Source organism: Pongo pygmaeus, chromosome 13, assembly GCF_028885625.2.
Source record: "Pongo pygmaeus isolate AG05252 chromosome 13, NHGRI_mPonPyg2-v2.0_pri, whole genome shotgun sequence".
Classification (NCBI taxonomy): Eukaryota; Metazoa; Chordata; class Mammalia; order Primates; family Hominidae; genus Pongo; species Pongo pygmaeus.
Window position 1 is genome coordinate 62,538,719 of NC_072386.2, and position 25,092 is coordinate 62,563,810.

The following is a 25,092-nucleotide window of genomic DNA, read 5'->3' on the forward strand; positions in this document are numbered from 1 at the left end:
CCCATTCTGCTTACAAATTAAATCCCTAAAACCTCTTGGCTCATTATCTAAAGAGTCAGATACAGCATATTAGTTTACTATGACTACGTAATTTACTAGATTTGTACCTTTCACTAAGCAATGTCGGAGTTTACTATACATTTGTTGGCAAAATTGTGGGAACAGCAATAATTATTTAAAAATATGTTTTAAAATAATTCAAAAAAGAATATGATGATAAGAGTGCTAGATGTTCAAACTGGTTTGCCATGAACAGTTTATACCATAAATATTTTAGTTTTAGTAACCAGTTGACCAGCCAACTCAGTTGGCATTGTGACCTGATTTGAAGCTTGGGTAGATGTTAATGAGCATCCTTGATCTCTTGGGTGAGCAATAGTAATTGTCAAGAAGCACAGAGCAAATCAGTGGCAAACATTTCTAAGGCTTCCAGTATGATTATTAGCTTTCCCTTACTATACTTTAGGAAGGAGGTAAATCCCACAAACTTCACTAAGAAAAGTCCTCAGACTGCCTGACAAGGTTTCAACTGGAACTTTGGGAATAGAGATTTGTTTTCCCAATAAAATTAATCCCAGTGGCAAAGGTCGATGTTCAAGGCTCCGGAACTAAAACATCAATAATATTTTTCCGTTTGTTAGTTGCAAATTGCAAACAGATCTGGCCTTCCTCTTGAATGGAGAGAGAAAGTACGTAGCTCTCAAGGGCTCACTCTGTCCTTGCCTTTTATTGCTTTTCTCACCTTCCCAGGCCTGCTAGAGCCACTTAAGCAACTAGAGGAGCATTTGAGGTGGTGGTGTGTGGATCTCCTGAAGTCTCTGATAAAAGGCGTTCATTCTTCTTTGAAAGGTGAAGAATAAATTTCTCCCTTATTTCTGGGAATGGCTTATAGGGCACAGGCTTCTGGGGCTCCTATAGACCTTGCCAGGGATGATCAGTATTTCTATGCCCAATTTTGGTTTGGTAGCATTTCAGAGAGGTGCAGAGTGATCACCACAGTACAGTTTTTAATCACTAACTTTCTTAGGTGTCAAAACTCTTTGACCCCTGTTAAATGTTAACGCTTGAGAGGAGATACAACTTAACAGCTTAACACTTTAGTTCAGTGGTTCAAGATGAATTCCCCCACCTCCTTCCCAACCAACAACATCAGCATTACCAAAGAACTGATAAAAAATGAAAATTTTCAGTCCCATTCTAAGATTATTGCAGTGAAATCTAGGGGAAGGTGGGGCTCAGCTATCTGTGTTTTAACAAGCCTTCCTGGACATTCTGAGGCAGGCTAAATTTTGAGAATGTCTGCCATAGCCAATAGTCAGGTTAGTACTAAATTCCTAAGGTGAGGAATGTGGAATATATGGAAATTCAACACTTGATGAAAAAGAAGACTATTTCATAGATTTATAGACTATACTATATCTATAGTATATTATATCTATCGAATATAGTATAGCATACTTATAGGATATACTATATCCAGAAACCAAGGATATAAATGAGAGATGCAGTGTTGATCTCTGCAAGAAGCATATTGTCTCAGACAAATTAACCTATAGCTGTATAATACAAAGGTTATAATACAGGCAAATACAATGTCCTATAACCACACAGAACAGAGTAAGTCTGCTTGAGAAGGTTAGAGAAGGCTTTAAATAAGTATAAAACCCGAGCATGACTGAAGCTTTAGGATATGCCTGGCACCGTTGAAGAGCTATATATATTTAACTCCTCAAGCATTTTCTATCTCCTCATTTTACATGAAAAAGAACAGAATCTCAAAGAAGGTAAGTACAAACATTGAAAATCTATGCTCTTACTATAGATGGTGACTTGAACTAGGTCCTGAGGACTACACTGTGGACATGTACAGAGGCAGTGACTAGCAAGCAATTGTTGGGGACGGACACTGGGCATGATGAAGTTGAAACTCTTAAGTTAATGGGGTGGCCTGGGAAAGAGGCCATAAACAAAGGTTGAGTAATATTATAAAGGACCTTTGTTTGTGCACTTTTTCCCACAGACAGTGAGAAGCAGAATGGAGAATTTATGCTTTGGTGAACTCTTCAGTATAAAGAGTAAATCTGAATCTGAAAGCCAGTGACATTTGTCATCATTCTATTTTGTTTCTACTTCTCAAATTGTTAACCCCTATGGTTGAACTCCGTACTCCTGTGGCTTGAGACTTCGGTCTTACTTGTTTTCATCGTACTGGAATCTGAACCCAGGGCGTCTCCTAAATCTAAAAGGGCCCCCTCAGGTCTGTCACTATCTTGGAATAAGTATCTGCATGGCCCAGTACGTTGAGATTTGTGTTCTCATTTTTGTGATCTCATTTACTGGGGCTAAAGTAATGGAAAAGACTGGGCAGGAGACTGGCAGGAACATGTGATTGCTACAATTAACTAAAACACATTGTCATGAATAATATTATCCTTGGGTGTTGCTGACTTTAATTTCCCAGTAGTCTTTCCCTGCAGCAAAAAAAAAAAAAAAAAAAAAAAAATAATAATAATAATAATAATAATAATAAAATAAAACATTACCTCTTTACAGAAATTTAAAGCTTGGCAACACCTGGGCAACTAAAGAGCAGAAAAATCATTTCAAATTAGACTTACAAACACTTACGTGTTCAGATAAATATTCTAAAGTTTTTTACTCTCCTCACCCAGGAGGAGAATAAAAAGTTTATTTAATATTATGCTATCTAATTTTTTATTTTTTATTTTTTGAGACGGAGTTTCGCTCTTTTCACCCAGCTGGAGTGCAATGGTGCAATCTCGGCTCACTGCAACCTCTGCCTCCCAGGTTCAAGTGATTCTCCTACCTCAGCCTCCCGAGTAGCTGAAATTACAGGCATGCGCCACCATGCCCAGCTAATTTTTGTATTTTCAGTAGAGACGAGATTTCACCATGTTGGCCAGGATGGTCTCAATCTCTTGACCTTGTGATCTGCCCACCTCAGCCTCCCAAAGTGCTGGGATATCTTACTTTCATAATAAGAAAGACTATTTAATTTTTTTTTTTTTTTTAACGGAGCTTCACTCTTGTTGCCCAGGCTGGAGTGCAATGGCACTATCTTGGCTCACTGCAACTTCTGACCCCCAGGTTCAAGCAATTATCCTGCGTCAGCCTCCCCAGTAGCTGAGATTACAGGAACCTACCACCGTGCCCAGCTAATTTTTGTATTTTTAGTAGAGATGGGGTTTCACCATGTTGGTCAGGCTGGTCCCAAACTCCTGACCTCAGGTAATCTGCCCGCCTTGGCCTCCCAAAGTGCTGGGATTACAGGTGAGAGCCACCGCGCCCAGCCAACCCTATCTTACTTTCAAAATAATCACAAAGTAAAGCAGTAGCCCTACTAGGCACAGGTTATAGTGTCAGAGGAACAGCATTTTAATGTTGATGTTATTATTTATTAGCAATGTCACCTTGAGTAAATTACTCAGCCTTTCTACTCTGCCATCTCATCGTTGTTTGTAAAAATGACTCAAAATGGTACCTCCCCTATAGGGTTGCTTTAAATTTTAAATGAAGATAGTATTTAGAACTTGAGAACAATTTTCACTAAATAAAAATTGGTTTTTGTTGTTTCTATTATTAGCTGGAAAATAACACTTGTAATTTGTTAGTCAATTTAAGTTATTCTAGAATATAATTTTTACAGGTGTTGAATAACAATGCAGTGATTTTTAATAAAATAACTTAGTAATATATTGTTCTAAAAGTTCTATAATAACTTTTAGTTTTATCTAGCAACATAAAAAAGAACAATTTCATATGAATAAAGGATTTCTCTCCTTTTTCCTTTTCTTTTTTTTTTAGGCTGGAGTGCAGTGGTATGATCTCGGCTCACTGCAACCTCTGCCTCACGGGCTAAAGTGATTCTCCTGCCTCAGCCTCCTGAGTAGCTGGGATTAGAGGCATGTGCCACCATGTCTGGCTAATTTTTGTATTTTTAGTAGAGACGGTGTTTCCCCATGTTGGCCAGGCTGGTCTCAAACTCCTGACCTCAAGTGATCCGACTGCCTTGGTCTCACAAAGTGCTGGGATTTCAGGTGTGAGCCACAGTGCCTAGCTGAAGATTTCTCTCCTTTATAACCTACGATCAATCCCTTCTTATGTAGTCTGTAAAATAAATCTATACACTATTTCAATTGAAAATAAAGGAAAATGATGTGAAAAAAATCACCATGACACCCAGAAGCACAGATTTATCATTATTACATAACTACAGAGCATTTTTTTTTTTTTTTTGTAACAAGGACAACTTAGACAATTTTCCTAAGCTGCCCCAGAAACCATATTTTTATGGCACGTCTTTTGGAACTTGCAATGGGGTTCAGGAGCTCAGAATGGCAAAAAACCAAGAAACCTGGCATAAAATGAAACTAGTGTTCAGAAACTCACCTTATCTCCTTCTTCTACCTGGCAGAGCTCCTCCTCAGTTGCAGGATTAAAGACAGGAAATTTCTTGCCACTCACTGAATCATGCCATTCATTGTTTATGAAGATCTGTAGAGATGAAGAGAAAATACATACAAGGCACTTAAATGTGCAGCAAATTTTGGAAATTTTCATAAACTTAAACTAAAGCATTTCACCATGCCTAAATGATGCACATCTCTTCACCTCTTAAAACTTTCTGGCTGGTTAAGACATTTTGTGTTCACACGCATAGACATGTACTAAAATGAAGTACGTAATGCTTTTAAGTTTAAGGTATGCAATCATTTCAACACTAGAAAATACATACTGGAGAAAACAATCTAGAAAACAATGCTTTTACCTGAAATGGCCATGAATTTGAGGCAAAAGCACAGGCTTTTGTGGCTTGGTCTTTATTAATGATTGCTTCTATTTTCCACTTTAAATTCTGAACATCCTCATTTTGGGCTACTGGTGATTTGGAATCATAAGAGACTATTTTCTAATCCTTTAATGTTTTAAAGTTAAAAAAAAGAGTTTTGTTAAAGTAAAGGATTCTAAAAGAAGTTCACTTAGAGAAAATTAGCTAGTCACATTGTTTCATTGGATTTTTAAAAGCATATGGTTTTATTCTCCTTTTCAAAAGATTACCTGGTAATTTCGTTGTCTTCAGACAAAATCAGGAACAAGATTTCTTAATGGTAACTATGAGAAAGAGACATGCAACTAAAGAAACAGTAAGCACTAAAAAATATGGAATTTTGTCTGTGTGTACTATAAAATAGAAATACTTAAAAGCATCAGTATGTCATTTAAAACATCTCAGTTTCAACTTTCATGTCACTGAATTTGTCTTTTCTTGAGGAGCCAGCTTTCACATTTCTAATTATTTGAAATATGAAAACAATCATAAATACAGTCTTGGATAGTATATAACTTTCTGTTAGACTTATGACAAGATGGACTAGTTTATTCGATTTTGAATCAGAAGTAGCTAACACAGGGAGTAAAGGAAGGTGACATATGTGCTGGATTATAACATATATCCTAATTCGGACATCCCTTCTTACTTGATATTTAAAGATAAGTTATTAATAGTTCAACCCTGAGAGAGAATGTAATGAAACACTCCTCCAAGGTTTAAATTAGCTACTATGCTAAATGCAAATTACTTATTTATTAAAAATTCCCCAATGATCACTAGCATAGCTTAAAATTCTATCAGAGTAATAAAATGTATATTACTATGTATCCCTAAATGCCTGAATGTAATTCATTCTATATTCTGTGATTTATTATTTAGATAAAATATATTTTCCTGGTCTCCTCTATACTTCCATTGGACAATTTGTCACTTTTTAAATAGTAATTTTTAAGTGTCTGCCTTCCATCAAGGGCTGTGTATGGTTTTCTAGTTTATCTTCAGTGTCCAACACAATCTCAGCCCTCAAGCAATTTTAGCCTCAGTAAAAAATTCTTGAATAACTGACTTAATTGAATCAAAGATATATAATCCATCAGCTACTTATGGATAAGATCTATAACGTTCTACAAATGAATACTCTATGACACTTGCAATTTCCTACAAAATGGGGAAGAGGATAAGCCGCCTTGTTTGCCCATTCATGCCAATATAATTTTCCATACAAGAAAACAGCATTATTTCCCTACAAGAAAATTATCCTGTATAGTTAGAAGCATTCAAAGGAATTGTAGTACTAGCCTGAAATTGATGGTAAAACACATGGGCATGCCTAAATAAAGGGAAAAGGGGCCCAAAGCTGTTCAGACAAAGAGACTAGATGTGCAAAAATACATATACGGGGATATGAGAAAGATGGAAGGAGTATCAAGAAACCCTATCAGATTACAGAAACAAGATTAACTGAATACAGATGAAGACTATAAAATTCATTGTATTATTTTTTGGGAAAAAACACTAGGCTCTTAGATCAACTTGAGGAAAAATAAATTCAGATGAAAGTGCTGATTTGCCCAGTGTCTCTTAGAGTGAATCAACACTCTAGCTATCAGAAATACATTTTACAGAATCCCATAATTATTCTTAGAGTGTTTCCATTTATGCCCTTACAGCTTAGTATTTTTCTTCTCAAGGGATGGCTGGGAAAGAACTTAATCAACTTGTCCTGAACTCAGCTCACTGTCATCTCTAGCTTTATGCTGCTCTCACCCCAAAGTTCTAAAGCTTGCTCATGCACACTGTCCCCCAGCCCTCTCTCTCACACACTTTCCTTCTTCTGTTAATGACACAAATAATCCCTAGGTACTCTTTTGTATCACTTTGTTCTATACAATTATAAAAAAGCTTTCCCTGTTCTCTTTGCCCCCTACCTCTGCCTAATTAAAATTTAATTTTCACCTTGTCATCATAATCTTCCTCAGATTCTGTCTACAGCCCTCCTCAGAATACTTTAGTGATCCTCTATTGTCAGACTGCTTAACATGGCACTGGAGGTGGTTCACGATCTTGCCCCAACATGCTTTTCCAGTCTTTTGCTCTACCATTCCCTCAGTTTACCCTTTGTTCCAGCCTCATTCTACTGCCTCAAACACCATGCTGTTTTTTGCAGCATGCTTTTATTCACAGTGTTCTTTAGACTAGAGTTCCACTATTTTCTTCTATTTTTACTTCAAATTCTAGCTTACTATGTCATCTCCTCATGAAGATTTGACTAGTTGCTCCAATTGGATTTAACCTCTCTTTTCTTCTTTCCAACATAACATATTAGTATCTTACTGATAAATTACTTACATTCTGCTTTGTGTTAATGTTAGATATCTACATATCAGCCCATGAAATTCCAAACAAAAAACTAAAGATTTTGCAATACCTGCCGTAGACTTTTAAATCAGTCTTTCAAAACCTGCACCAGATTTATTCACTTGCGAATTCTGCCTTCTCTCTGCCTAAAGATTATATTACCGCCTTAGATTTTGTACCTCTAAACTAAGGGAACACAGATCTCATTTTGGCAGAGATCCAGAATTTCACCCTTCTACAATGTAATTTCATTAAAAATAAAATAAAACAACACACAGAATCAATTACATTTTGCTAGGCCTGTGGTCGGACTTTCTAGTTCTTGCCTGAGTCCTCTTATCCTTAGGTCTGTGATAATCTGTGGTTTCAAGTTCTCGATAATATGCTCTCAATATATTATAGCTTATTTTACTCTCTTTACACACTTTTTGGTAAAAGAATTATTACAATATGTATGTACCATCTAGTTCCATGATCAGAATTTGCATCTAAGCTGTACATAAAACTGCCACTTCAGATTAAAGCCAGTGAATGTTTTGTAAATGAGCATTAACCTGAAGTAGTAACACATGTTTATCTGGCAGCCTGCAGGCAACTGAAGAGATCAGCTGTAGAGGACCCCAAATTACCAGCACTGTTCTGCATTATTCAGTTTTAACCTTTAAGACAGGAGGACACTGTGAGCCCAACTTGTGTTTGAACTTGTGTTGACATTTATATAATCACGATTAGTAACTTTTGCTTTATCAGAAAAGTGTTTGTCCAATAATGAGTAAATACTTGAGATATAGTCTGGCAGTTATTGTGGAAAAATGAGAGATGAGTTAGCCATGGCCTCTGCTCTCAGGGGCTTATAATCTAAGAGGAGAATGTATTCATATCAAGAGCAGTCGGTACAGAATTAAAGACTGTGGAGCAAAATGGCCAAAGAAGTGGTGTTGTCAGTAAATGGTGTAGAGGGGCATAGGCTGAAAGAATGCTTCTTTGAAGGATGGAACTGGATTGGTGGAAAGAAGGAAAAAAAAAAAGAGTAAAGGGAGGGACAAATCTTTGGAAGTTTGTAACACAGTAAACAGAGCAGCTCCCAACAGAATGGAGTTGCAGTGGACATAAGTCACAGATAAGGCCTGACATTGAAAATAAAGTCAATTTGTGGCAGATCCTGATCCCCAGAGAAAGAAGTTTAGGCTCTATTCTGGATATAAAAAGGGAGAGAGACCAGATCAAATGGATGTTTAGGAATACTGATTTTAAAGTACCCCAAATGGATTTGAAGTAGACCAACCAGAGTCCAAGAAATTAGCCTTGAGACTAATTTCATAATCGTATCATAAGGTCACAAGGTTTTGAAGGGGAGTGATGTAACAGTGCAGTCTACAAATTATGAATTATGCCATTCTCCCACAAACAGAGGCGTTTCAGCATGAAAAGAGAATTTGGCATAGGTAATGTGACGACCTAGATTGTTAGAAGGCCAGGTATTGCTCAGTCTTTTTCTTCCCCTTAGCTACAGATAATTTATTCATAGGGCCTACCTCAAATACCTTTTTTTTTCTGTTTTAATTATAGGAGCTTTACATTCGGCATTTGCCTTCCAGCTAACTGTGTGACCAAATGTTTTTGTATAATCACTGCTCCTATAGTTATATTTAATGGTTATACGGAGAAGTCCAGGCTAATGAATGTTTGTTATAGTAATTATAAAATTTACATTAGGCTTGTTGAATGTTCTATAATAGTGACAATCTTATTTTCCATTTGTTTTTTGCCTTTAGCCAGCTTAGAGGAAAAGAGATGATACTATAAAAGTAAAATATTCTTGGGTTCTATGTAACCATTATATATTAACTCAATTCTAATTATGAATTTTGGACTTAGGTGACTTTTGAATAACATATATGTAAAGTAGACATCAACCTTCGGTTTGCAATATTGATTGGAAATTATAAATGCCTATGCATGCTCTTGGACTTCAAGTACTTTCTATATGGGGAAGCAATCAATAGAAATGATGAGGCAACTTAGAAATGGATTTTTACACTTCAGATTTTAGATATGCCACATTTTAAGAAATGCATCATTTTACCTTTGATAAACAAGTAGCCATTTCCTGGATTCAACTGGTGTCCAAGAATTAGTCATAACTGTGAAAAAAATTGCCTTTCCAGAGTAAAAGTTATTATGTCTTAATGTATTGTGTATAAAGCTATAGTTCTAAATAAATAAGCATAATTTCCTCAAAATATTTCTGGCTTGGATAAAGCTAGTTTTGACTAGTGGGCAAAATAAAGCCCTATTTGCCTTATCTGCTGATATGAGATTTTGGAGCCTATGGGCGAAAGTGGGGAGCCCCTGACTCCTTGCAAAAGATACTCAGAGTGCCTTAAATTAATATTATCTCGGCAGGGCAGCGACTGGGCCAGCAGCTCTAGACTCTGTAAAGGAAGCCAATACTTTCTTGGTGGGAGAGAGATTTTAAGAGATCACATTTTCAATGCATAAAGAATTTCTTTTAAGATTTTCCAAACGAGAGGGAGGGTGATGAGAGTCCCCATTTAATGTCATCCATGTGAATTTTCAAACTTGAGAGCTGAGTCACAGCATAGGCTGATGGGTGGTGGTGTGAACCTGTGGAGACTGGTGTGTGCTGTAAATGTGTCAACCTTTTCTCAGCTTAGAAACCTACCAAAGTACTAAAGGCCGCTGGGAGTCAGGGAGTATGAGATCAGGGACGAATAACGAGGAGGTGAGACTGAACAAAAGTCAGGTGGGGTGTTAAACATGTAAAAGAATCAAAGCTGGATCTCTGGCAACTGCTTTGCACCCTAACCCCGAGGCAGGAAAGCAAAACGTTGAGGCTCAAAGTTAGAAAATGTAAAAGGAAATTAAGGAGGAAATAACAAAGGGGAGGAAAATTTTTAACTGCCATCAAATCAATGAAAACAAAATGAGAGAATGACCAAAACAAAAAATAGGAGAAATAAAATTTTCCTTTCATTTGCTTTAGATTATAGTCTGACTTTAGTAACATGAGTATATATACTCTTTTTTCTTGTTGTTTGCAAAACCCTGTCAGCATTTTCAATTGTGTCAGGGCAAGAGAAAAGATGCCACGGCATTTGTTTTGAGCCACTCCATCACTGTGTCCAAGAGATGATAACAAAACTTGTCAGCAACTTCTGTACATCATATATTTTCTGTATCAGAGTTAAGATGTAGAAGCAATAGAAAGTTCTGCCCATTTTTAGCAGTATCAAGACCCAGTAATAGAATTGCTTGCATGTAAGCCCTCTTCCTTCTAAAAGAATACCAAATATAAAGCATAATTCAGTAGTTATTTGTATTCCTTTGACATCTAAAAAAGTATCGATAGAGCAGTGGAAATAGTCAGTGGAAATGGGACCTGGGTTGAGGGAGGGAACGGTTCAGGCAAAGTTTTTAGAGATGTGAGATTTGTGCAAATTCCCCAGTGAAAAAATTTCCATTAGTAAGTCCAACATTACAATGAATCAGGTAGAGATAATATCAGAAAACCCAATATTAGCAACACTTCACATCCTTCTCAAGCAATGCTTCTAAGTTTGTGGATACTTTTGCTATATACATCTATACACCCAAAACATGTCAGCGTCAGGAAAACCAGTATTACACAAATTTACTTCTCTGATTTATTAGATTTTAAGTAAGTGTTTGTGAAGCAATTCTTGCTCAAATTCTTTTGAACATGGTTCTATGTTGTCACTTACACTTGGTAAACATATAATGTATCCCCTGGCTATAGTTATAATAGCATCATGATAAATCAAACCAAAGTGCACTACCCCCACCACCATCCCAAGCCAGATAATTGCTATTTGCAGATATCTCCGTTTGATGTCTGTATTTCTATGAGATTTATTTTATGCTGATTTGCAACATATCATCCTATAGATTATCCATGCCATTTCAGAGTCATTACCTTTACTTTGGGTTGATCTTCAAATCAGTTATTTTTCATATTCTCTAAGAGTGTTTCCCTCATTCTGGCAAGTATGTAGTGACAAATTCAATAGGTTAAAGTCCCAGTTACAAAGTTATATAAAGAGTTGTACTGAGAGCCCTTATGAAATGGGGACAATACCCTCTCTTAGGACATGTGTTCTTTACTTTAGAATTGTTAATTCCATTTTCTTACAGTCAGGCAGGTGCCAGAAAACAAAACAAGTTGCCAAGACAGCAGTCCTCATAGATGAGCTAAGGTATTGCATTCTAAATATCAGTAAATGATTATCTCCCGCTATTAAAATCAATGATTGGTTCTGTCACTGGTTTGTGGCCATGATCGTGTTTCTGCTTAGCTCTGGCACTTTCTGAAAGGAAAGTTTCTGATGTGGCTCAGTGCGAGTTTCTGGGAGAAACTGGAAGCTCTATCGTGAAGTAACTGGAAGGTGGTTGCTGCATTGAAGTTATAAGGCTCACTCACCTACAACTTTTAGACCCTTGCTTGCTGGTCAACAGACATTTTGGTAGCATCAGCAAAAGCTGAAAGACTGTTAAGAACACAGAATCTCAGACTTCAGCCTAGATTTATTCTTTCAACCAGAGTAAGGAATGAATGATAAAAATGCAGTAATAGGTGTGAAAACAGTTGTTAGAGCTAATTGGGAAAGAGGGATAATACCCTCTTCTCTTAGGATATGTGTTATTTACTTCAGATTTTTTTCTTGATCAGGTTTTCTTGACTGAGATTCTAGTATTACTGGTTTTGATATTTAAGGAAAAAAGGATATCATGTGGGAAAGCATCAGATCCAAGATAAAAAGATTTAGAATCCAGTTTATTCTACTTTTGCATTTTAAGAGCTATGTGACCTTAAGTCAGTCATGATCTCTGAGCTCAGGCTCCTCAGCTTTGAAATGGGACTCTGCTAACATATTTTCTAGCTCCTCCCAGTGGTTAATGATGAGCCTCAAATGAGAGAAATATATGAAATCAGTTTCGAACTGTGATAGGCAATATAAATATAACTTACATTGAGAACAGAATGATCGTATAATTCTAGGAGTCATCTTGGGAAACAGAATCAAGGAGAGAAAGGACTAAGTAGTTAATTAGTGCCAGCCACATTCCACAAATTACCTCACTTAATTCTCACAGCCACTTTCCAAGGTAGTCATTCTCATTCCCAATTCACAGACAGAAGAACTGAAGCTCCAGGGGATGAGAAGCTTGGCCAAGGTCATATAATTAAATACATAGAATAGCTGGAAATTGAAGCCAGGTTTAGCTTGTTCAGTCACTGCACCTTGCAGCCAGTCAGCTATTTTGTCACCTGCTTCCAAGCCCAAAGCAAACAAAATATTGCTTAAGTTAGAAGGAAGTTAAAAACATTTCCCAAGTGAAAGCAGCTTCACAGCACAATCAGCTTTGCCTTGAACATAAGTCCTTTTCCTGTTTTAAGCACCTCTCAGTGATTTTCCTCAAAATCCGCCAGCCAATCTGGCCCCAGCCTGTATTTCAGTTTCATCTCATCCATTCTCTCCCTTATTCACTTTACTCCAGCCAGATTAGCCTTTGGATAGTTCTTTGAGCATAACATGCTCTTGTCCTCGGGGTCTTTGCATGTGGTAAGACCTCTGGATCTTTGTTCTTCCCCACTCTTGGCCACCTTATTCTCTACATCCCTCAGGCTTACCTTTAAAGCACCTTCCTTAAAGGATCCCTTCCTAAAAATCCTCATCAAAAGCTCTTCTCCTCATATTCTCTCAGCTTTCAGTTATTTTGCTTTAAACATTTATCATAATTTCTGATTAAAGCATTCTCTTATTTTCTGCCCCACACTATTCCACACACCTTCCGGGAATAGAGGCTCCATGAGACGTGAATCATACTAGCCATCTTATATCATGAGAACTAGCATAGGGTACTCGTTCAAGGCCTTGTTAAATAAGAGGAAGGGAAATATGGGAGAAATGAAAAGCAAAAGGGAGAAACAAGCAAAGGGGACAAAGGAGGTATTTGGAAGTTCATGTAGCTGAATTTGTTTGTTGTAAGAATTTAAAGAGATAATCATGGGGGAAAAAAAGCACTTCAAATCATGCCTGGGACGTACTGTTCAATGATTCATAACTCTTCTCCATTGAAAATATCTCTTTAACCCAGAAGGGTTAAACAAACCAGAAATCTAGGAAAGCAATCTCCTACTCTAACCAAAATTGATTCCATAGGAGTTGAAGAAATGTATTTCACACAGACATTTCACATCCATGTCAAAGTCCTCTGCCTCATAGCCTCTCCTAGCCAAAACGTCATATTTTCAGTCAAAGCAGAAAACCTATTTCCTTCCAATTTCCCTATTGTTCTCTTTTTCTAAGTTGGCTGCAAACTTTCTCCTATTGGCCTGGGAACAGCTGAGCAGCAGCTGGAAAGACCATGGTAACCAGCAATGGGCAAATAAAAGTCAGGATGAAGAAGGATACAAGAGGATTCTGGCAAGTCAGTGTCCCAGAGTAGTGGAATTGACCTTAGACAAGTCTCTTGCTAGTGTGTTAGCTCAAACTGCCAGCATTGGCAGTGTAGCTTTGTCACTTACTTGCTGTGTAACTTTAGTAAGTTACATAGCCGCTCTGTTCCTCAGTTCCCTGAACTGTGAAACAGGAATAGTAACCTCCGCATAGGGTTATTATGAGGATTAAATAAAATTATTGTCAAGAACTTAAACAGTCATGGCAGAGTAAGCACAATAAATTTTACCTACATTTATTGTGTGTGTGTGTGTGTGTGTATGTATATATGAGTAAAATGTCATTAGCTGAAGATCTTTTGTAGCATGAACAAACTATGGTTTAATAATTGAAGCTTACTAATTAAGTTAAACATTTTGGGGTTTGAATTCTGTCTGAGAATGCTTGTCTTCTTGAATTTCCTATTTCCTTTTTATAAAAAAAAAAGAAAAAAGAAAAGGTAAAACAACAGTATTGTGAAGGGAGAATGGCAAACAAAGTTACCAAATCCTGTAAGAGAAAATTTTTGATCCCTGAAATCTTGGAAGGCCCTTGGAACTTCACTCTGATGCAATCTTTGTCAGATGGGACATGACTGTACAAAAAAGAGTGACAGAAAAGCTAGGAGAAGACATGAGGAATACTTGTGGGAAACAGGTCTAGGAAAGGTTGGGTAAAAGAGAAAATTCTGGAAAAACTGGAAAGGATTCAGAAAAATAGGACTAGGATCACTAACGTTAAATCATTTCCCATGTGCCAGGCATTATTTCAAGGGCTTTGTATGCATTAAGTTCATTTAATACTTTCATCCACCTTAGAAAATAGGTGCCTTTATCATCCCCATTTTAAACACAAGAAAACCGAGGCAGAGAGAAGTAATGTAGCTTGCCCAATGATCACATAACTTTCAAAGAATCTCTTCATTTAAAGGCTCAATAAAATGGAAAATGTGGGGTTCATTTAGAGTTGGAAAGAGGAGTAATGAGGATAAGGATGGGATACGAGTTCATATTAGTGAATTTATAACGATGTTTTTGAGGTTTTAAATTCCAAAAGCTTTTGTATAATTTTAGAAAGCATTTCTTAAACTCTGATCTCTCTTTAATCTACCCCAACAAAGAAATAATCAGACTGTACTAGAAAATAAGTCATAAAAAGATATGCATCAATAAATTCTTTTGTTTGGGTGAAAAGCAGTCCCAAGCTTGAGAGTATGTAGCTTTTCTATCGTAGCTGTAATATTTTTTTTTGTTACTCAACACTGTCTGTTCTCTCCAAATTGTCCTAACAACCAATATACTTCTAGATATAATAGTAAAAAAAAAGGACATTAGAATAGTAACAGAAAAATAACACAAGACTTTAGGGGCTGGTAATAGAAGATAATTCCTCAGACACTATGAACTCCTTGCTTACTTGGTTTGTAACCAGGGAACTTATTATAGTTAATAACCAGCATTTTTTTTTTTAACTCCTCTTGCAAGTGCAAATTCAATCCAATTCTTCACTGGGACATAGTAAAAAAAAAAAAAAAAAATGCAAAGGCATTTGAAAAAGCTCACCCATTTAGATTTAATTACATACATAACTGGTGTCCTCCCAAGTGTGAAAATGCTGTAACCAATAAATTAAACAATCAAATGGTATCTGAGCAGAACAGATTTATGTAGAAGATGCATGAGAAATCAAAATTCACTGACTTGTTTGGAGTATTTTTACCCAGAAAAGTTCTTAAACACAGAGCAAAACGCCTGCTCTTTGAGTCTTGCCTTCTTTTGGACACTTAGGTCAGTCATTTGCCCTAGAGGGGAGTTGTTGCGCAGTGACTTCGAAGTGAATAGGTTTCAATCTCAAAATCATCTCTCTGTGTTAAGGGATCATTAGGTCTGTGCTTGTATGTTAGAGTTTTAGGACCATCTCATTTGTCTAGTACTGCTTCTTACTTGCTTAATTAATGACTACTAAGTGAAGCTTAATTCAGCAGGAAGGTTATTTACATTAGAGCTTCCTTGAAATACACACACAAGGAAGACTTTGCAAACTTCTGCAAAGCCAAAGGAGTGGGGAGACAGGGGCATCCAGACTACCAAAATATCTTCCTAGGTAGTATCATTAAAAAAAAAAATTCCCATTAATAATAGTAATACAATAATCTAAGCATTGTCAACAATTTTGAGCTTCATGAAATGTATTTTTAAATGTACCTACTTTCAATTGAAATTTCTTGTGAATGACACACTTGGAATAAGAAAATGAGGGAGACTGGACTCTTGCAATCTTTTGGGCATACCTTTGCCAAATGTAAATTGAGGGTATGGATTTACTGCATTTTTCATGCTACCATTTGTAGTAAAATTAAATGGAAAAAATCTTTCCTCTTTAATAAAACCTCGTGATAACAATACCTTAAAATACACTTCATAGCTGCTGGTCAACCATGTTAAAGGCACAATCTGATCTCTGCTGCTACTTTCCTGAGGAAAAGAGCCAATCAGCTGAGCAACTTCCTCATTTGTTGTGCTTTATGAAAATGAAAATGCAACAGACCTTGGGATTTCAAAGCCATCCATGGTTACAAGTAAGGAAATAAATATATAACAGTGGGGACTTTTATTTTATCATTAAATTATAATGCCCTTTGTTTTTCTGTTGGCTAATTCAGACAGCAAAATGGCTCTCCCTTGAGTTGCAAGAGTTAATTTCTCACCATACTATCTGCATCACACCATAAAGATAACTTTAAGTAATTTTGGTTAGATTGTGTTTTATTCATTTTTTTGTTTTGGAGTTCTAGGATCTGACAGGAAAGCAGTGTGAAACAGGCAAAGTTCAGAGTTACTCTCAGAACGACTCAAGCAGGATCCATTTCCTAGTTCCCCCCAGCTGCGGATTTTAAAGTCTGGATCTAGCTCCTGCTCTTGTTTCTCTAAATATTTATCAGTTAACAATTACACATCTGCTCTAATGGCAACAAACTTGGCTGAAGAAATAATGCTTTTCTTCTCCCCACCAAAACATGCAAAATAATGCAAGTCCATCTGAAGTTTTTCGAATCCAATTATCAGACTTAAGTCCCCCTATTTTAACACTCATTTTATTAAACATATTGGAAAGTTATGTTATTTCAGTATGCTCTCTTTTTCCTTGTTTGCTTTCTATTGTTCCTACTCGTCTGGTTCTTTCCAGTAAGCTTCTCTAGTGAGTATTTTGCTCTCTTATCATACATGCCGGCTATAGTGAAGTTAATAGAAGTGCTTAGTAAAGTCCTCTGAATCCTGGTATAAGAATCCTTTCACACAGAAGAGAATTCCTTTCGCTTGGAAATATTTTAAGAAATAAATTTATGAAAGATTGTCTGATATGATTTAGATCATATTTGATCAGGACACCAAACTGAGACCTGCATTTTGCATGCCTTTTATTTTTATATTTGCAAAGGGCTCTTTACACAAGTTTACTTAAATTGACCTTTAATGCTTTACATAAATGCAGTTTTTGCAAACCCAAGTCAAAGCAGAAAATGGAAGTTTTACTCACCTTAGTATATTGAATCTTCAAATCGGTGAGTAGGACAGGTAAGTCTGGCGTGCCTGAGGATGACATTTCTGATTCGGCTCCTGGAACACAGGTGACTGGCTCAGCAATTTGGTTCTGATAGAGCACTTGGCTTTATTTGTTCCTTTTTTATCTGCACGGGCTAAAGTTTATTTGCATACTCGGATACGATTGGATGAACAAACTCAGAGCAAAAAAAGAGAACGACACTACTTATTTGTAACACCTAGGGCAGGAAGCCTTTGACTTTAAACTTAAATCCTTAAGAAACCAGTGCTCCAGCATCGAAGTTGCACCTGGAGACAGTGCACTATTTGCAGATGAATTAATTTACAAAGCCGAAACCTGTGATAAGTGTATGCAGCAGCTGCTCTGGCCACTAAGGCCAGTTATTATTTTTTTGACTTCTCATGCTTTTTAATGCTACTATGTAACTTTCTGTTCTCTGACAGACTTGGAATCAGAGAATTTGAGGATTGAAAAGAGTCTAAAAGGGCACTTGTTCTCAGTAGAAGCTGGTGAGGAGAGAACCCTGGCCAGGTGTCTTCAGGACAAGGCTTTCAGGAAATCAGTCCATCTCCCAGAAAATCAGGGTGCTGTTTGGGGAAGAAAGGCCCTTTATCTACACCCTACCCTAAGTTAGTTTTAAAATATCATATCAGTCATGTGTTTTTTCAGTGCTGGGTAAGCAGACCTACTGTGATCTCAGAAGCCCTAAATTATCTTTATTTTCTATATGTGAACAGAAAAGCCAGCAGGACTTTTAGGGAATTCAGAACACACTGTCACACACAATCACCATAATTAGAAATATGGCAATATCATCTATTAAAACTCATTTAAAATGAAAGTAATCCTGGTTTTGGAAGTTGTCTGTATTTATCAATATAGGCAGGGTACAAAGACTAAATTTAAGCAGGGCTTCCAAACAATTCAAGTTCTTAAATTAATGTTCAGCTGAAGGACAATTTTTTAAACAGTGTTACTCCCATTTTAAGTACAATACTTTATTGTATTGTAGCTCTAGCAAACGTTACAATAGGAACAAGATAAAATACTTGGGATGCTCTGATTATGAAGAATCAACCAATTTTTTTTCTAGTGAAACTTGCCAATCCCCCTGAATACGGGACTTACACAGGGAAACTAAAAATTTCTGAATTGTTTGCCCAAATCAGGTGCAGCACTTGTTTCCCTTTCTACCCTCATTTCATATCCCCATTTTAGAGACATACAGAGGGTAAGTAGCTTACTTATGGTCACAGATCTATTAGTGCAGGACCAGAATTTCATTTCAGGCCAGTCTGACTCCCAAACCTGGGCTCTTATTTCTGTTTATTATTTCTGCCCTATTCTCCTCAAGAGAACTCCTACATGGGTTCAAGCATCAACTGCTTTGGTTTTCTCAGTGAATAGTCACCCTTACAGGCATTTAAACATAACTTTTTATTCATCTAAGACAAGGGTTTGCAAAAATTTTCGGTAAATATTTTCAGCCTCTGGGCTGGATGGTTTCTGATATACTTTACTTGACTCTGCCTTAGAGAAACTGTAGATGATAGGTAAATTAATGGGTGTAGTTGTTTTCCTATAGAACTTTATTGAAAAAGACGGAAGGCAGGCCGGATTTGGTGCACGGGCCAACTCCCTAGATTCTAAGGCAGTATCATTCCCAATGCCTTTGACTCCCCCGTGTCTCATGTTTGAAGACCAGATAGAAACTTCTGTGTTCTTTCAACATTTCTCTTTCTATTTCTTTCTTTTTGGAAAGTCTAATTGTTTTCTCTCTCAAAAATGTGTTTTGAGTTAAATGCACAATTACACAACAGCTGTTACATAACTTGAGAGTGGCGCTCTGGCCATGCCCAAACAGCTGTGTTTTGCTGCTTTCTTCTCCCAGAGTCACAGTTGTTTGTGGATTCAAATACTGGTTTATTTGATGTCCAGGCGATGAAAGCTCAAGGCTTCAAAACATACTTGGCTTGTCATCTCACTTCTTATATGATCATTCTCAATTGTATTTTATTGGATAATTATGTAAGAACAGTCCCTTTATGCCAGGCATTCCTGAATGTAGGCAAAAGGAGTTGCTTTGGAGACAGGTTACCACACCTGCCCATTTAATTTCAGCAAATATTTACTAAGTATCATTTATGCATCCATAATTCTTTAGCCCTAACCTCACTTAAGCAGATCTTTTCTGCCTAGAAACCACAGGGCCTGAGACCTATATTTTTGAGGTAAGCATCATCCTGCCCTGAGAGCTTATTTTGTAGAATAGCATATTTCTGGGAATTGCTGCATATGAGGAAAAGATTTCATCAGACTACTTCTATCCCTTACAGAGGAAATAATGGCTTTTGTGAGAACCTAGGGACCAAGGTTGCACATTTTAGGACTGAACTCAGGATTGTACATTTTTATGGTATGCCAGGACTATGCAGCAGAGGAGGAGCTGTCCCTTTAACTTGAGGGTAATCAACAAAGGATGTTTCATCTTCTTTTTCCTCCTTATGAACAAAGCAAATCACACACACACAAACACACACACACACACACACACACACACACACACACACACGTGCACATGGAGAGAGAAGCAAGAAACGTAAGAGGATAGTTTATTCATCTCTTGAATTTGACTTCTCCAGCCATTTGTGAAAGCTTTCATTATACCAAGAAACATATAGATTATGACTTCAACCATTTACAACAAACATCTCCAGAACTCCGTCCAATCCTCAGTTTCTGAAAAGATAAAAGGAACCTAATCTGCCACCCAGTACTTAAAATTAAAAAAAAAAATGTTGAAAAAAGTCATATGATGAATTAAAAATAGCTTCTGCAATGGACTGAATGTTTTTTGTTCAGTCACAATGCATATGTTGAAATCCTAACCCCCCATGAGATGGTATTAGGAGATAGAGCCTTTGGGAGGTGTATTAGTCTATTCCCATGCTACTAATAAAGACATACTTGAGACTGGGTAATTTATAAAGGAAAGAGGTTTAATTGACTCACAGTTCAGCATGGCTGGGGAGGCCTTAGGAAACTTACAATCATGGTGGAAGCAGAAGCAAACACGTCCTTCCTCACATGGTGGCAGCAAGGAGAAGTGCTCAGCAAAAGGGGGAAAACCCCCTTATAAAACCATCAGATCTCATGAGAACTCACTTATTATCATGAGAACAGGATGAGGGTAACCCCCCTCCACGATTAAAGTACCTCCCACTGGATCCCTCCCATGACATGTGGGGATTATGGGAACTACAATTCAAGGTGAGATTTGGGTGGGGACACAGAGCCAAATCATATTAGGAGGTAATGACGTTATGAGGGTAGGACCTTCATGAATGGATCAGTGCTTTTATAAAAGGGACTCCAGAGAGATCTCTCGCTGTTTCTGCCATGTGAGGATGCAATGAGATGTTGGCAGTCTGTAACCCAAAAGAGGGCTCTCACCAGAACCCAACTATGTTGGCACCCTAATTTCAGACTTCAAGCTTACAGAACTGTGAGAAATTAATTCCTCTTGCTTATATGCCACTCAGTCTATGGCATTTTTGTTATAGCAGCCTGAATGAACTAAGACAGCTTCTTTTCATATTTCCTGATTTCAAGATCCTGGAACCATTTATTGAAGATGAACCTCTCCTACTCCAGTTACATGACCACTCCCCTAACTATTCTCTGTTGCCTTAGCATGTCTGCCTGTTGGTAAACCTAGCGAGAAATCTATCCCTATGCTTTTGATTACTACATTTTTATCAGATACCACATTGCTCTTATGCTTATTTGAGTTTTAATAATTTGGGAAAAGTGGATCTTGTATGTAGTGAGAGAGTCTGTACTTAGTTGGCAAGTTGATGTTAAAAATGGAAGTGAAAGGCAGAATTCAAGTATATGAACATATGTATTTGTTGACTAGTTTCTGTTCACATACCATTCTTCTTCAATTAGAAAAATTTCCTCACCTCTGATTTCTCCTGCTCCTTACATATCCTTTCATTGTTCTTCTCTTTGGCTTGTGTTACTGAGATAGGATAGATGCCCCTCTTATCTGGTCTAACCAGGACACTAACTGATTAGTAAGGTCACTAAAAGAAACAGTATATTAAAGCCTCTGTAAGATAATTATTTGAGTTTAAACAGGTTTTTGCTAACCCTTATGGGTTGAGGCCATTTCTTGGAACTGGATTTGCTGCTTGGAATTTGAAATAATCTTGCATAAATAGTGCTCATAGTGTTTCATCTACAGTTTCCAGTTTGTTTCCTTAATGTGTAGAAAGAAAGACATGAAAGACATCAAAGAGTCAATCAAAATATAGACTACTTTTAGATTTCCACAATTTTTTCTTTTTCTTTTTTTTACAATTCTCTTGCAGATTATCCAACAATGTGTTTAGAAATTTGATGATATTGTTTGTAATATATTCAGTTTAATTTTCATATAAACAATTTTTCTTACCACACCTGCCCTGGCAATGAATCAATATTTTGAAGCTGTTGAAGGGGACCAGAAGACAAATAATTAAAGAATAAAGCTCTATAAACTGGAACACATAAGACAATGGATTCTTTCCTAGAATCTCTGCAGAGAGCCTGACCTGTCCACTCCTTTGATATTGGCCAGTGAAATTGATTTCAGATCTCTGGCTTCTAAAAGTGTTGTTTTAAACCGCCAAGTTTATAATTGTTACAGCAGCCATTGGAAACTAATGCACTAATCAATAAAAGTTCAAGTTCATAGATGTCAAAATATATATGTTGTCATTGATCATGTACCAGTCATTCTTTGTGTCATTCAGGTTTATTGTTACTATCTAAATATTCTCATTTAAATAAAGGTAAGCTTTCTATCTGTACCTTACAATGAAAAACTCATCAGGTGTTTTATATATTTTATATACATATATATTTATGTATATATATGTATGTATATATAGAGAGAGAGTAAAGATGGGAAAGAGGTTTATTTGGCTCATGTTTCTGTAGGCTGTACAAGCATGGCACCAGCATCTGTTCAGCTTCTGGTGAAGCCTCAGGAAGCTTTTACTCATGGCAGAAGGCAAAGGGGGAGCATATATGTCACATGGAGAGAGAGGGAGCAGGAGAGAGGGGGAATGTGTCAGGCTTTTACATAACCAGCTCTCCTGTAAATTTATTACCATGGGGAGAGCACCAAGTCATTCATGAGAGATCCACCTGCATGACACAAACACCTCCCACTACACCCCAACTTCAGCACTGGAGATTACATTTCAACATAAGATTTGTAGGGGAAAAACATCCAAATTATATTATTCTGCCCCAGGTCCCCCAAATCTCATGTTCTTCTCACATGGCAAAATACATCATTCCTTTTCAATAGTCCTCCAGAATCCTAGCTTGTTCCAGCATCAACTCAAAAGTTCAAAGTCTCAAGTCTCACCTGAGACTCAAGGCAAGTTTCTTTTACCTGTGAGTCGTAAAATAAAAAACAAGTTGTTTACTTCCAATATACAATGGCAGTACAAGCACTTGGTAAACATTCCCATTCCAAAAGCGAGAAATTGGCCAAAAGAAAGGGGCAACAGGACCTATACAAGTTCAAAGTCCATCAGGGTAGTCGTTAAACCTTAAAGCTCCAGCGTAATCCTTGACTCCATGCTCTGCATTCTGGTGTGAGAAATGGGGTCCTGAGGCCTCTGGTAGCCCTGTCCCCATGGCTTTGCTGGGCACAACCCACATGGCTGTTTGCAAGGGCTGGAGGTGAATGCCTGCAGCATTTCCAGGCTCAGAGTACAGGCTGCTGGTGGCTCTCCCATTCTGGGCCTAGAGGGCAGTGGCCCCATTCCTACAGCTCCACTAGGCAATGCCCTGGTGAGGACTCTGTTTGGGGCTCTAACCCCACATTTCCACTTAGCACTGCTCTAGTAGAAGTCCTCTGTGGGAGCTCTGCCCCTGCATCAGGTTCCTGCCTGGGCACCAGTCTGAATACCTACAGACTTAACATTGCATGGAAGCTGCCAAGCCTTATGGCTTTCATCCTCTGAAGCAGTGGCCAGAGCAGTATCTAAGGCCTTTTGAGCCAAAGCTAGAGCCAGAGAGGCCTGGTATGGGGAGCAATGTCCCAAGGCAGTGTAGGGCAGCGGGGCTCTGAATCTGACCCCGAGAACTACTCTTCCTTCCTAAGCCTCTGGGTCTGTGGTGGGAGGGCTTTGAAATGGCTTTGAGGCCTTTCTCTCATTGTCTTGAATATTAGCACTTGGCTCCCTTTTAGTTATGCAAATCTCTCTAGCAAGTGGTTGTTCCTCCACCTGGTGGATTCTTCTCCTGAAAATGCTCTTTCCTTCTCTACCACATGTTCAGGCTGAAAATTTTCTGAATTTTTACACTCTGCTTTGCTTTTAATTATAAGTTACGACTTTGTTTTTCCTTTGCTCCCAAATCTGGTCATAGGTTGTTAGAAGCAGCCATGCCACATCTTAAGTGCTTTGCTGCTTAGAAATTTTTTCTTGCCAGATTCTAAGTCATTACACTTAAGTTTAAACTTCCATAAATCCCTACAGCATGGACACAATGCAGCCAGGTTCTTTGCTAGGGCATAACAAAGGTAACCTTTGCTCCAGTTTCCAATAAATTCCTTATTTCCCTCTGAGACCTCATCAGCCTGGTCTTCACTGTCCATGTTTCTATCAGCGTTTTGGTCACAATCACTTAACCAGTTTCCAAGAAGTTCCAAACTTTCTCTCATCTTTCTGTCCTCTTCTGAGTACCCCCTCCCCAACAAACTCTTCAAATTTCTTCCTGTTACCCAGTTCCAAAGCTGCTCACATTTTCAAGTATCTTTATAGAAATGCCTCACTCCTGGGTACCAATTTTTGATGTTAATCCATTTTATGTTGCTATAAAGAAATACCTGAGACTAGATAAGTTATAAGTTTTTTTTAAAGAGGTTTATTTGGCTGACAATTCTGCAGGCTGTACAAGCATGGCACCAACATCTGCTCTGCTTCTGTTGAAGTCTCGGAAAGCTTTTACTCATCGCAGAAGGCAAAGAAGGAGCAAGTATTTTATATGGTGAGAGAGGGAGAAAGAGTTACATTTTAAAAACCTTCCAGTTTTGGTTGCATTATAAATATTTATTATATTGCAAAAGTATTATGCAATAAATAACAATTTCTGTGAAAGCTATTGCTTTTTAAAGTAATTATTGTATTTGGAGAATATAAAACTTCTGGTTTGCATTTGCTTGCTTGAATTTGTTTTCACATTTTAAAGTTATACATACATATCCAGATCTATGACCACAATCCAAATTTATCTTCCAGGCCCTGGCTTTGCATTTCAACTGCTTGTCAGATAACTAAGCTAAATGCCACACCTCATCATGTAGCTGGGTTTGCAAACCTGAGAGCCTGCATATTTGTTTTATGTGGACTGTGCAATACTGTATAAATTAGAAACATTTTAAACCCCAGATTTTAACTTCTTAAACTGTCAGAAGACCTGAAGAATAGTTTTAGCCTCTCTGCTACCCATTAAAATCACCTGGGGAATTCAAAACAAACAAACAAAAAATAAAAGATTCTGACTCTGTAGGAGTAGTTTGAGCCCAGGTGTGTTTAAAGTGCCTTAGGTAATTCTAATGTGTGGTCAGCCGTCAGAACCATTGAAGCAGCTCTGGGTTCCATTTCCTCATAGTGCAACCATGAAGCTGAGTAGTAAAGGTTCTCAAAGTTGGAGCAACAACTACATCCACTGGGAACCTTTTAGAAATGCAGTATCTGACCCCATCTTAGACCTACTGAATCAGAAACTCTCGGGTGGGGCTCAGCAATTTGTGGTGTAACAAGCCCTTCA

At 37.5% G+C, this 25,092-nt stretch overlaps 1 protein-coding gene across 2 annotated transcripts in view; it reads right to left on the minus strand.

Annotated features, from left to right (window-relative positions):
- ALDH1A1 (aldehyde dehydrogenase 1 family member A1) overlaps window positions 1–25,092 on the minus strand; it is a 184,347-nt gene that overhangs the window by 34,806 nt on the left and 124,449 nt on the right. For both annotated transcript variants that reach the window (XM_054501940.1, XM_054501941.1), the window contains exons 2-3: window positions 17,230–17,309; window positions 4,411–4,515 (exon numbers count right to left, since the gene is read on the minus strand). In XM_054501940.1, the coding sequence (XP_054357915.1) occupies window positions 4,411–4,515; window positions 17,230–17,295 (171 nt within the window). In that variant the 5' untranslated portion in view covers window positions 17,296–17,309. The remainder of the gene's footprint in view (window positions 1–4,410; window positions 4,516–17,229; window positions 17,310–25,092) is intronic.